General features: G+C 48.4%; 1 protein-coding gene across 1 annotated transcript in view; it reads left to right on the top strand.

Annotated features, from left to right (window-relative positions):
* The window catches only part of DENND1A (DENN domain containing 1A), a 536,242-nt gene that overhangs the window by 390,306 nt on the left and 132,066 nt on the right, over nt 1-13,870 (top strand). The window contains exon 13 of the mRNA XM_049774129.1: nt 9,871-9,996. Coding sequence (XP_049630086.1) covers nt 9,871-9,996 — 126 coding nt within the window. The remainder of the gene's footprint in view (nt 1-9,870; nt 9,997-13,870) is intronic.

Genomic DNA, 13,870 nt, shown 5'->3' with positions numbered 1-13,870 from the left:
CAGGCATTAGCATCCTGGCTCATTAGAATTAGGGCCACCCCCTTTCTTTTTCAGTTACAGCCCGTTTTGTTGTTGAAAGATGTTGGGCTTGTTATTGTTGTTGTTGTTTTAATGGGTAGAAGATTTTTAATATGTCGAACTTTCCTTTTGCAAACACTTGCCTATTTTTTCAAGTGGTAACTTAACATTTTTATTTTGTGCATTGTGTTTGCAAGAGAATGGTTCTTGGTTTATTCATGTTGACAACTGAAAAGCCTTAGACCTAATTAAAAGAATTTCCACGAGCACCTTTACTGAACCATTTCATTACGCGGCACTGCACAGATTGCATTGTGAAACATGGTGATAGTTTAAATCTGACCTTTCAACCTAAACTGCCAGAAGTATGGGGGAGAAAACCCTTCTTTGAAAATGCTCCTTGGCTACAGACATATAGGAGGATACTTGCTTGCACATGTTTGGTTAGAAATAATCTTTTTATTGAATGACCACCTACTAATCTAAATACACATTTACTTTAAGCTTAGCTCTAGAAGGTTACTTTCGCTCGGGCAGGATTTTAACTGCATTAATTGTGTGTGTGTGTGTGTGTGTGTGTGTGTGTGTGTGTGTGTGTGTGTGTGTGTGTGTGTGTGTGTGTGATAGCTAAATTGTTTAATAGGGAAAACAAAGACAATTCTACTTCCGCTGGGCAAAAATAAATAAATAAGGAAGGTTTGTAGGAATCTGAGGCTTACAAACAATGCTGCAGAAGACTGTGACTGTGTGCTGCAGTTAAAATTGCCAAGTGACTCGGATTAGCTACACGGGGAGGGAGCCGAGTTGTAGCATGGGGTGGACGAGGTCTCCAGAGCTTTATTTGGCAGCGAGTCGAAGCAGGCCTTTTTGTTTTTAAAAAATTGTACTTTTTCCGCTCCAGCAATGTTATCCCAAGGACTTGGTTGTTTGTTCTTAGGATGTTGAACACAGGCATTGTGGTGCACGGTGAGACAGACATTCACATAATGAAAATGGATCCTTTTGTCTGGCGAGAAGCTGCTTAGAATTGCAGGGCTTGCCTCTAACTTTCTGACGGATACGAGGCCCTGGAGATGTCAGGAGGAATCGAGGGAGCAGGGACCCGGGCCCCTCGGGTCAGAGCCGGCTCAGGCTTGGAGCTTGGCGTAACTAGCACAGCACCCTCTCCCCCACAGAGAGCCAGGATCTATGAGGGGAAAATGGGATGCAGAAGCAGCAATTAAAGCCAAGTGAGGTCAAGGTACAACCATGTTCTCGAGAAAGGAACAGAAAAGCAGGGAATGAGAGGAAGCGATAATGGAGATCTATTAAGAGGGGAGGGTGGGAAATAAACCCGATTCTCATTTTATGTCTGAAACATCCCATGGCGAGGAATCGCAGGGACTTGGGCAGAAGGCACGCTGGGGTGGCCTTTGGCCTCCACCCCTCAGTGCTGCTTGCCAAGGCACGGGGGTTGAGGGGGCAGAGCATAATGTCTCGGTCCTATCTGTAAAGTGGACTAGAGCACTATGGTCTTTGCCAGACAAATGGTCCTGAAATTTTCCTATGATACTGGTTTTGCAAGTCCCTCCCTTGGCATCTGATACCTGCCTGGCACTGCTTGAAGATGCCAATTCCTGTCGCTCCCCGGCTTCGCTCTTTTTCTAGGAGCCACTGCTGGGAGTGTGGCGGATTCACCTCTCCATGGTGGTACTGTAGCCTAGCCAGCATCACCCTAGTCAGGGTCAGTGTGAAGGAGCTAGGGCAGGGGCCACCTCTGTGGCCTATCCCTGCCAGGTACAGAAGGAGGCCAGGGAGATGTAACGATGCCACGATGGCTCTCTTATTCAGGGGTCGATGAATCAATCAGCCTCGGACATTGGGAATCTGATTTTTAGAAGGGGGAGCAAGGGAAAATAGTCAAATGCCCCGCCCAGCTACTACTATGCCTCTGATTTGCCCAGAAATAAGCAAATCTGGTCACTCCAATTGCAACCCTGGACAGTTGGTGCCCAGACAAGGTTTCTGGAGAGAGGCTTCCTCCGCTCTCCATCCATGGAGCTATATTGGGGCCCATCTGTGGGTCTCGCACCTCCTTTCCCATAGTGGAGACCAGCTACTGGGTCTCTCTGAGCAAAGGAGTTTTGAAACAGGGCTTCTTAGACTCTTTCCACTTACAAGCCCTCTGCACCCCAGGCATTGTTCATTTGGGGCCACACCCAATGATGCTCAGGGATTCCTCCCAATGGTGCTTGGGGTACCTTTTAGCTTACTCTGGGATCAAACCTGGGCCTGGCACATGCAGAGCACCTTAACCCTGGTGGTATCTCTCTAGCCCACACCCCAGAAATCTTTACACTATACGAGGTATGTAAAATATGGCCTCCAAGTCAATGCTTACATTGACTTTAATGAATCCTATTTTACCTCGCTATAGGTTTTCTGTAGTCCCCACTTTCCCACTGTAATGCAGCACCATGTGGTGCAGAACTCCCCAATTTCAGAAACTGGGAGCTGAGCATCAAACAGGGGACGTGGGGTGGGGGCAGAGATGGGGGTATCAGCCAGAGCAGGGCCAGCAGTTCTGAGATGGGAAGGATCCGTCTATGATGGATTCAGAGCACTGAGCTCAATGAAACGATAGCATCTCAGCCCATGGGCTTGTGGAAAGGGATCAGAATGAAATCCCACTGAACACAAAGCAGATTGTATGCTCATTCGCCTGCTCGCTTGTAGCCCCCTGTACCCACCAGCACTCCCTGTGCTGGCTGTGGACAGGCCTGCTGGATACTTGCAGAGGAGAGCAGTGCAGTGAGATTCTTCAGGTCAGAAGTAAAGGTCACTAATGCCCCCAGAATCTGGCGGGTGTAACCACAATCATGAGGAGGGCACCAGTGTCTTTGGGGGCATGATAGTCCAGGCAAAGAATCAGTCTTTATCCAGGGGGTGAAGGACACTTGGGGTGACCAAATGAATAGTTCTGCTTCCCCCTGGACACTCCCCTTGAAACCATGTAACAAGTATAGATCTAGACTAGACTGGAGCCCATTGGCAGTGCAAGGGTTCTTTTCATACCAGAGAGAAAGGAAGATCAAGAAACTGCGAGTTCTACAGTAGGTAAAGCCATAAGATGATGGGGTGCACAATAGGAGACCCCTTTGGCAGTAGTTATATGCTGACTGGTCCCACACAACTTCTCGTGTCTTGGGCACAGACCCCACAACAATTTGACCTTGACCAAAGGCACTAGCTAGTGGGCCCTGAGAAAGCACCATTGGTTCTGAAAGAGGGTAATTGCAAAGTTAGCTGCTCTCTCTTGGGCCAAGAGAAAGGTTTTGGGGATTGGGATAAAGACTGTCCCAGCCTCAGGAGGCTTTTTTGGCCTTGGTAGTAGAACTAGGACCAGGCCTGTAAGAAAACCTAAGTGTCCTATTGGAAGACTACAGAGCTTTTGTGACCCATGGGAAGCCCAGGGCACATTTGAGAGGAAGGAACAGTTAGGACTCAGCCTGCCAGCTGAGGGGATTCTGTGCCAAGGAAGACTCAAATAAGGAAAAACCTCTTTAGAAGCAGTCCCCACAGTAGTGCAGGGAAAAGAGAAGTGCTAAAGTGCAGCCATGGGCTGGGGGGCGGGGGGGTCCAGAACAACCTATACATGTGTCACGTCCAGTTTAATCCTCACAATATCTGCCTGTTGCAAATGTTTGATTTCACAGCAATGAGAAGAAGCCAAAGTTCAGAAAGGGATGGAAGAGAGAGCCAGTTAGTCCACCTTGGATTCATGCCTATTCTCAGGCTTTGAGCTCAGCAGTGGGAAGGCCAGGAGCAAGCTGGCATGGACAGACAGCTGATTACGAATCTACAGTGAGTGCTCAAGACCAACTCTTTCTGCTTCCAGAGGTTCATTCCCTTGCTTGCAGAGCTGAAAATTGCTTTATTTTTTTTGTTTTATTTTTTGTTTTGTTTTGGTTTTACTTTTGTGGTTTTGATTTTTTTTTTTTTTGGACCACACCTGTCTATGCCCAGGAACCACTCCTGATAGTGCTCAGAGACCTTATAGGGTGCCAGGGTAACCGCTTGCAAGGCAAATGCCCTAATCTTTGGACTATGGCTCCGGACCCTACAGTGACATTTTACGAAGGGGAAATGGGAGCCTGTCTATGTCAACCCTGGTCCTTCCCACCTGGGACGCATTTCTTTCACCTACCCAGGAGGACATGCCCCTGGACTTTCCTCCAACAGAGAGGCTCAGCCCTGGAAATGCCCTGTGTGACATGGAAATCCTGGACATTCAGCTCGCCGTGCATGGTGACTCCACTTGGATCAGGCATTGCACCAGCAGTGGGGTCCCTGGGGTCTCCTCAGTTTGGTAGGAAGGCTGGTCACTGCTCCATCTTACTGAGGAATATTCCCACAGGCTGTAGGGGCCCAACCAGAACATTCTTATCCCCAAGGTGTCCTGGAGGAGGGAACTTTGGATTTCCTCTTTCCCTTCACCCAGAAGCAATGCTGAGCTTGATGTCAAGACAAAAACTGCTCCTTTGAATGCTTGGTTAAAAAAGTAGCGTGTGTACTTTTGGTTGGTTGGTTTTGGCAAAACATCATCAAAGCAATGCTAAGTGTACAGTGGAAAGAGCAGTGTCTGTGCCTGGTTCATCTGATTCCCATTTTCCATTGTGACTGCGTAGATTAGCATACATAAACATATATGTCTTTTTAAAAAGAACTCGGGCTGAGCTCCTGGTTTTACAACCTACCTTTGCCCTGGTTCAGCAGTGTCCTGGGGTCTTCCTCTGCAACAGATAATAATAAACGACCACATCCCTTCGCCCAGATGCTATGTCACTGAGAGGACTTGCCACCATGTTCTTCTTGTGCCCCGCTTATGGCTCTCTTATGGGCTCTTGTCAGCCAGACCAGGAGTTCACCAGCAGGACAAGAGAAGGGATCACTGCTCTGTGTTGTGGACACATACATGTGCTGGGGAAAGTTTTTCCATGTCAAGTGTGACATTAAGCTGGGAAAGAGTGTGAGGCCAGGTCTGGAGGCCACTTACTATAGGAGCTGAGAGGGTTTTCTTGGGCAAGAGTCAATCACGTGGGAATGGCGTGGGCAGGCTGGGAAGAATTGAGATGCAAGGCTGAAGAGATGCAGCATAGAGGGTGCATATAGGAAGCCATTGCCCAACATGGCTTTTTTTGCCATGAGGACCTCAGGAGCTGAGGCGAAGGGCACAGAGAGGAGATGCCAGAGTCACAGTATACTCTGAGTAGAGAGAGCCATTGCGAGGTGCTGGAATGATCCAAGAGACAATAGTAAATCCAATTGCAATTGGAGGCTCTTTCCCTTAAAGTAGGTTTCTGTGGGGCGGGGCAGTGGCGCTAGAGGTAAGGCGTCTGCCTTGCCAGTGCTAGCCTAGGACGGACCGCGGTTCGATCCCCCGGCGTCCCATATGGTCCCATATGGTCCCCCAAGCCAGGAGTGACTTCTGAGCGCATAGCCAGGAGTGACCCCTGAGCGTCACTGGGTGTGGCCCAAAAACCAAAAACCAGAAAAAAAAAAAGTAGGTTTCTGTGACATGAGAGTGGAGTGCTCTTCTTTTTCTTCTAAAAAAGGCACAAAAGACCCCTGCTAAGTTTGGGGACATCCAGGTTGAATGGGCCACAGAGAAGCAGAGAAAGCAGGAGAGATATTGATGACTTCAACTCTGTTTGCTTCCTTCTCACAGTTTCTTTCTCAGAAAAGCCTCATAAAGGGGAGGACATGATCCCCATCACCCCCAAATTCTGCCTGCTCAAGCCCAGTGTCACAGAGCTGGCAACACTCACCAGGGTACTCCGGGCAGGTTCAGCTTTCGCCGTGTGCCTGTGGGTGGTTTTAGTCTTCTAGCTTCTCCGGGCCTTTGGCCTCCAGGACAACCCAGCGCTCCCAGGTCTGAGCAGTTTCCAAGTTTGAAGCACTGAGCACAGTGGCTCCATGTGTCCCTCTAGGAAAGGCCCTGATTGACCTGTTTTTTGGAGGCAGGTACACCAAGGTCTGGGCCCACCTGGCTGGTTCCAGAGCGGTCCAGAGGGGAAGAGGTGGTACACACTTGTCTGTCTTCTTTAACGTGGTAATGAGGCCATCAGGAGAGCTATACCTGAAGAGCAGCTTGAGAATGGGAGATAATTAAACACTTCCTGAGTCTTGTGCATCCCTCCTCCAAGAACCTCAAGAGGACAGAACTGGCACCCAGTTTCAGGAGAGCAAAAGCAGGCGGGATTTTTAATACCAAAATGAAGCTGGTTTCTTTGTCATTGCTGCTTTGAATAGGAAACCCACTGTGGGAGCCTGTGTTCTAAGAAGTGAGAAATTGTGGGGGGGGGGGGGGGGAGGCGAGTAGCCTCATCACTTCTGAGCTCCCCCATCTTGGTGACACTGAGGTGTATGTCTGGACAGGATGCTCACTGCAGACCAGTCATGGACACTCAAGGTTGATTCCAAACTACCTCCAGGGCCCACCGTGGAGCAAAGATGGGGTAGCTGCCCGCTTGAAGCCCTTTCCAGTCACCTCTTCTGCCTTAACACACCAGTTCCTCTGTCCCTAGGACTGGACCATTGTTCAAGTTCCCCCAACATGGTCCACCTGTCAGCCTCAGGGCAAGACTGGTGCCCCCAGGCCCAGTAAGCACTTTCTGGTGGCTTCCCACACGCTCAGCGCTGTGTCCTTCCAGTTTAGCATCATTGTTTGAGAACCAGCAACAGAATTTCTGTCTATGCTAGCAAGTTTCTTGACTCAAAAATCTCTGCCCTCTCCATGGAAAACATAAGCATTCGTGTTAATCATGAGGGCCAAAAGTAGGACTCACCTCCCAGGATGAAAAGTTAAATCAAATGTGATACGTGCATGGAATGGAATAGGATTAAGTCATGAAAGTGAACATTTTTATACTATTACAACAGAGGAGATCCTTGTGGGCATCGAGCACCCTGCTGGCCACCAAAGGCTCTCGTGGCCTGCACCCCTGTGTACAGTGTGTGTGCGTGTTCGTGTGCGTGTGTGTGTGTGTGCGTGCGTGCGTGTGTGTGTGTGTGTGTGTGTGTGTGTGTGTGTGTGTGTGTGTGTGTGTGTGTGTGTGTGATCAGAGCAAATAGTTGCAGCACAGGAAGCAGACAAGTGATTGGTTGAACCTAGAGGTGTGGTTGGGGAAGGAGGAGAATGTGGCTTCTCTGGGGATGCAGGTGATCAGAACATTCTAGAATTAGAATTAGAATATCGGTGATCATTGTTATAAACGTTTTATCATGCTATAAATATCTGAAATGTGTACATTAAATGAAATCACTTGGGAATCTGTAAGATAAAGTTGAATGACCTCAAAAGAAATCCCTTCTCAGAAGCTTGAAAATGAGAAACACCGTCTCCAGTGTTCTCCTGAGTTCGACCCAGAGCAACAATTCTTAACGTTTTATACACTCGCAGGTTCACCTAAAGCCAGCCAGGGAATCCAGCTCCAGAAAAAAAGGGTCGGTCTTCATTCACATCAAGAACGTGCAGAGGATTTACAGACTGCCAGAATCAGAGCTATTATACTTTCTTTTTCTATTTCAAAAGTGTATTTAGCAAAAACATTCAGGAAAATGTACACAGTCCAGTTTTATGTCAGTAAAGAGATGCAGTGAAGAGAATATGTATTTGATTTCTGAAATAACCACTGTCTGTGCTCATTCCCAGGCTTCTAACGTGATGGTACTATTTCCTCCTACCACCCCCATTTCAGTATTATTCTGTCGCCCACTTGTTGCCATCTCCACACATTGATCTATCACAAGAGTCTTAAAGAGATCAGATCGTTGCTGTCTTCCTTAGACACATCTGCCACCTTTCAAATTCAACTGTAACTTCTTGCCCATCCATTTTTTTCAGCTTTGGCTGAGCTTTGTTCATGGTGTCTTCTTGGCAGGCTCAAAGACACCTCCCAAAGGAGAGTTATTTCATCTTTAAAGGGGGGAGAGAAAGAGAGAAGGAGGGAGGGAAAGAGGGGGGAAGGAGAGAGGGAGAGAGAGAGAAAGAGAGAGGAAAAACGTCTGCCACAGATGCAAGCAGGGGAGAGGGCAATGGGGAGGGTGGGAGGGAACCTGGGGACATTGGTGGTGGGAAATGGGCACTGGTGAAGGGTTTTGTATGACTAAAATTGTGTGAGTAAAATTCATTTATGAGCAACTTTGTAACTTAAAAGAAATCAATTATTACAAACAACTGTATAAATCACAGGTAGTGCCAGGATTCTACCCCACACAAAGTAATTTTGAAAAATCTAAACAAATAGAAAAACTAAATGGGATCCTTATAACATCAAGCCCTGACTTAGTTTGATACCCATAAAATCCCATGGAAGTTGCCCTCTCTGCCTAGAAAGTCTTTCTGTTTCTGTCAGGATGAAGATGCCTAAGCTCTCCTCACCTCTGCCTCTCTCTCCAGCTTCAATTGAACTCAGAGTCCCCCAGATTCTCCTCACTGAGCCCAGTTCTCATCACTTGCTCCTTGCAGATGTATTCCCACATGTGGAATGTGATTGTCCCCCTACCCCCGGTTGAACTGTCACCCACTTCTGTCCAGCCCTGCCCCATGAGCAGTGTCACCTGTGCTGGAGTTTTGCTCCATGCTAGGCTGTGGGTTGCTGAAGGAAGGACCAGTTCCTGTGTGCTCACCCACTCTACCCAGACCACCTAGCCCAGGCACACAGCTAACTCTGTTCCATGTGTGAATGGCTCAGAGCCACCTCCTGGCTCACTCGCCAGGGTGCCCTCAACATAGCATGGGATGAACCTGGCAGCTCCACAAGAGGGCACAGGAAGCAAATGTGCAGGATCCAGACAAACTCAAAGGCCTGAACAACAGGATCATTCCAGCACTGACAATCCAGGAAATGGTCTCGTTTAGGTCTCACTGTCAGGAAAGGCTGCTCTTTTGGGCAGCTCTTGTGTGGACTGTTTGGACCCCAGAAACCTTACAGCTCCCCCTGCTTCCCCTCCTGCTTTGATCACTCAGAAACTGATATCAGTTCTGTAGTCCATTTCCAGACACTGGGTAAGGCCTTAAAACTTAGCTTAGCACACATTGAATCAGTTCTAGGCTCCTTTTCTCAACGCTTTCTCACCTGTCTTGTCTATGCTTGTGAGTGTAGATGTCCAAACTGCACATCTTCCTCAGACTGTGGGTCACACGCTTCATATATGCTTTCTTTATTAACATATATCGGACATGATTAGACACATTTTTCCAATGGTTTATTTTAAGAGGGAATGAAGTTAGAATGAAAAATCCTTTGTGTTATTTGAGCACTGAATACAAGACTTGGATTTAGACTCCAACCTGGACCACTTGTTAGTTTTCTTCCAGGACTATTGCCTAACCCCTTCCACACTGCTCTTCCTTGTCAGCTGGGACCTTTTCCTTTGCCTCATGGGATTGGTAGAAGAATTAAAGATGAACTTTGAAAGCACTTACGGGCTTAGCAACAGTATGGAAAGTGGTTTTTTGTGGGTTTTTTTGTTTGTCTATTTCTTTGGGGACCACACTCGGCAGAGCTCAGGCTTATTTCTGGTTCTGAGCTCAGGGATCACTCCTGGAAGACTGAGGAGAACTGTAGGGGGGTGCCAGGAATTAAACCAGGTCAGCTGCATGCAGAGCAAGTGCCCTGCCCACTGTGCTGTCTCTCCAGCCCTGTTTGTGTTTTGGTTACAGACAGGTTCTAGCAATCTCAATACTCATTTAGACTTCCAAGTCCTACTTGGATGCCGTATGCATCCTTGGCCTCCCAGCAGCTGTTGATCCATCCAGGGGCCCTTCAGAGCCTGCCCTCATTCAAGACTTCTTTCTCCTCATTTCAGATCTCATCGCTGAAGAACCGTTTGAAGAAGGTCTCCACGACTACGGGTGATGGCGTGGCCCGAGCATTCCTCAAGGCCCAGGCCGCTTTCTTTGGGAGCTACCGAAACGCCCTGAAAATTGAGCCGGTGAGTAGCTTCTTGGTGTGTTAGGAGTCTGAATTGGGTGAAAGCTGTGGAGTAGCTCAGAATCTGCAAGCAGCCTCTCATTCGCCTGGTGAGTGAATTCTTCTAGAGGCACTTGTGTGGATGTGCAGGCGTGTGGTGTGTATCCAGGGTTGGGGAGTAGTCTTGCTGTGCTGATGTAGCTCCCCAGACAGTACCCCGACGGTGAATACAGTGGCAGCCTTTCAAACCACCTCTAGAACAGGATTCACTGTGACTTGTAGGGGGAACAAGATTATATCCACTTCACAGGTGGGGAAACTAAGGCTCAGAGAAGCAACATGACGTAAGAACTGTCCGTGGGGTCCCAAAACTCACACTTTCTCTTCTCTTGTTAAGGGATATCTATTCCACGTGGGGTTTTGGAACAAATGGCTGCAGAATCCATCCAGGATGGGGGAGCTGTTATCTGTCTCCAGATACATTGGTTTATTTATACATTGGCTCCTCACCTTTGCCAACCTTGTGGCCTTGTTCCACCTCTTACCAGATCACCCTGGGAGGTGAGGGAGGCTGTGAGGGTGTCAGTTCTTCCCAAATCCAAAGAAATCACAGCCCATCCCTCCTAGGCATAGGTGCTGGGTGCTAGCTTGGGTTCTGGAATGTTCCAGAACATTCTGTCAGAAGGCAATGTGACCGTGTCGGCTGATCATTTTCATGTGCTAGAATCCGACAGGCATTTTCCATGTTGTCAGGTGGGTGTCTAGAGCCTGGGTTGGATCTTGACACCCCTGGCAGGGGATAAATCTGCCACAGGTCACTGCTTCTGGAATTTGTAGTTGTGTCTGCACTTGCCCCTGAAAGGCTCTAGGGTTAAGGATGGAAACCCTGGTGTCTCTAGGCTTGCTCTTCTTAAACTGGTGGGACCCCAAGTTGCTACTCGGTGTCTCTAAACTGCATTATCTTCCATCTTGAAATGAGTGTCAGAGTTTCACTTAATCAGATGCTCCTGATGCTTCTCACAGGACTTAATGAGCCGTTGGAGGTTTCATAAGAGACTTTTCCTGGGGATGGTGCCCAGAGCTGAGGGCCTGGTTCGGAAAAGAAGCACCCTATTCTTGGGAGGGGGGGTTGTGATGTGGTAGAGGTAGGAAGGACTTAGAGACAGAGAACCACTCGTGGCCACTTTGAGGGGTTCGCAGGTTGAGGGAAGAGAGTTGGAATTGCAGGAGTACTATTGGGTATGCCCCCCCCCAAAAAAAACCAGCCAGATAAATTAGCCAATGTATCATTTTTGAGAAGAAGGTACTTTTGATTGGATACATTGATACATTGCCTTTGATTGAGGCTGCCATTCTGTGCCCAATTTTATGTGCCATTAAAAAGGGGTGGGGGGTGACAGCTGACAGACAGCACAGTGGGACCCCTGTGGACTCAGATGCTTCAGTGTGGAGAAACATGTCTATGAAGCTGGTCTGCAGTACTGTTGGGCTGTGTGCCTGTGCTGTAAGGACTTTCTAAGGACTGTCCCCCTGTCCCCTCAGTGTCATTTTAAGCACTGGGTTTAATTATAGACAGTTCTTAATCCCAAAGCAGGGTAACCCCACTCCCTATACAAGATTCTTTGGGGGATTCATAAAAATTACTATTACTGCTTCCCTGTATGGTTGAGATAGGTTGGGGGTAGAGGGCCTGGCGGCTGTATGGGTAGAATGAGAGAGGTCATAGTTGAGTTGCTGGGGTGCTGAGAGAATGGGGGACCTCTTGGGGCCACTCATCTTTCAGTTGTAAGTACTGCACTCACTCTTAGTAAAACTGGTGTAAAGAGCCTGGACTGAATGTACATGAACATCCCTGGCCCAGTGTCTGGGGTCTAGACACTGGTCTAGACATTAGCTGGTGTGCACAGAAGATTCTAGACTGGGAGACAGGGAGGGAGTGTTTGTTTTTTTCCCTTAAAGACATTCTAGCCAAGCAGTCCAGATCCCAGTTATTTGCCTTTGCACTCGAGTGTGTCACGAACTTTTTTTTTAACATCCTAGAAAACGTCACCTTGCTAAGGAATGCAGATTAGCAGTAGGGCTGATGCTTTGCGTGTATAAGGTCCTAGGTTTGTTCTCTGGAGCTGAGAAAAAGCCTCTTCCTAAACTTTCTTTCTTTTTTCTTTTTTCTTTCTTCTTTCTTTCCCTTCCCTTTTCTATCCCTTTCCCTTCCCTTCCCTTTCTTCCTTTTTTGTGCCACACCCAGTGATGCTTTAGGAGTTACTACTGGCTTTGAGTTCAGAAATCACTCCTGGCAGGGCTTGGGGGGACCGTATGGGATGCTGAGGATCGTTCCCAGGTCCACTGTTTGCAAGGCAAAAGCCCTTACCTGCCCCCTAGACATCATTTCTAAAGGTTAAGCACACCCCATTATCTGAGTCCTAGAGGGTGTCAGAACCAGGCATAGGCTTTTCAGAAGGCCTCAGTGTAGGGCCACAGTTAAGGTGCAGCAGCTAAGATGCTTGTTACATAACAGACCTGGATGTGATCCTCAGCACTACATCTGGCCCCCCAAACTGTGCCAGAAGTGATCCCTGAATGCAGAGCCAGGAGTAAGCCCTTGGCACAGCTGGGTGGGGCCTCAATATGTTTGTAGGGTGTGTTTTAGTTTTTTGGCCATACCCAGCAGTGCTCAAGGACTACTCTTGTCTGCACTCAGGAATTACTCCTGGCAGGGCACAGAGGACCATTTGGGGAGGATCGAACTCAAGTGGGCCATGTGCAAGGCAAGCACCTTACTACTATATTATCAATTTAGCTTCAATAGTTTCTAAAATGATTATAAGAAACCACATAGTACTCTAATTCTGATGCTTTTTTGAAGGGGCAGGTCCTTGGGAAATCCAGCAGTGCCAAGGATCAAACCTGTGCCTCCTTCATCAGCCTCTGAGTGAGCTTCTTGGCTCCACCGTGATTTTTTTTTATTGCCAGTTATGTTCTGCCATTTAACCCACACTGTAGGTGGGGATCATCTTTCCAGAACCCACCAGCTCTGAGATATCTCTTAACAAGATGTTCTGATGGGAATCCCCCAGCCTGAAGATCCAGGCACGCTGGCCTCTGAACTCCAGAACCACAGGAGGAAACTGGGTCAGGAGCTGGTGGAGCTGGAGGGGCCACTTCTGAGGCTGTCCCCACCCCCACCCCACCCCAGCCTGGGTCTGGCAGCCATCAGGGGCCAAGCAAGTATGCAGGAAAGGACCAGAAGCATCAGCAGGTGGGGACCCTACACACATACCACCACCACCACCAGTAGCCTGGTGGCTCCAGGCTTGTAATCAGACAAAGAAAGCATTTGTATTTTTAAAATGGGGGCCAATATAGACAAATAGTGCTGCTTCCTGTTCCTGGGGGCAGCTTTAGGGGAGATGGGGGACCCTCCATCTGTACCCTTAGTCTCTCATCATCTCTGAAAGTGGGTAGAGCCCCAGTCTGAGAGGCAGAGATGGCCAACCCTTCCATGGCGGGGTCTAGCACCCCAGCCCAGAGAGCACTCGGGATAGTTTTTCTTTCTTTCTTTTTTTTTTTTTTTTTTTGTTTCAAACTCTTTGACATTTTGTCATCTTTTCTGCCGGAAAGCAAATCAAAGCATATCTGAGTGGGTTGGGGAAAGTGGACCCCCTAACCCAGCTTTCAGCCACATGCCAAGAGATGGACTGGCCCTTTCCACCCTATCTTCTGCCCTGGGATCAGCCACAGTCAGGCCTCCAGCCTACACCACTGCCCCTTTGGGGAACAAGAGGGAGGTGGGACAGAGACAGACAACAGGTTCATTGCAGGGACTTCTTGGGAGCTGTTGAGTCCCTCCAGCAACCCCCCAAGTCTGGCCCATCCCACTAACTCCCACCCCAGGCTCC

Source organism: Suncus etruscus, chromosome 5, assembly GCF_024139225.1.
Source record: "Suncus etruscus isolate mSunEtr1 chromosome 5, mSunEtr1.pri.cur, whole genome shotgun sequence".
In the NCBI taxonomy this organism is placed as follows: domain Eukaryota; kingdom Metazoa; phylum Chordata; class Mammalia; order Eulipotyphla; family Soricidae; genus Suncus; species Suncus etruscus.
The sequence above is the reverse complement of the archived record's forward strand: the minus strand, read 5'-3'. Positions and strand labels throughout refer to the sequence as shown.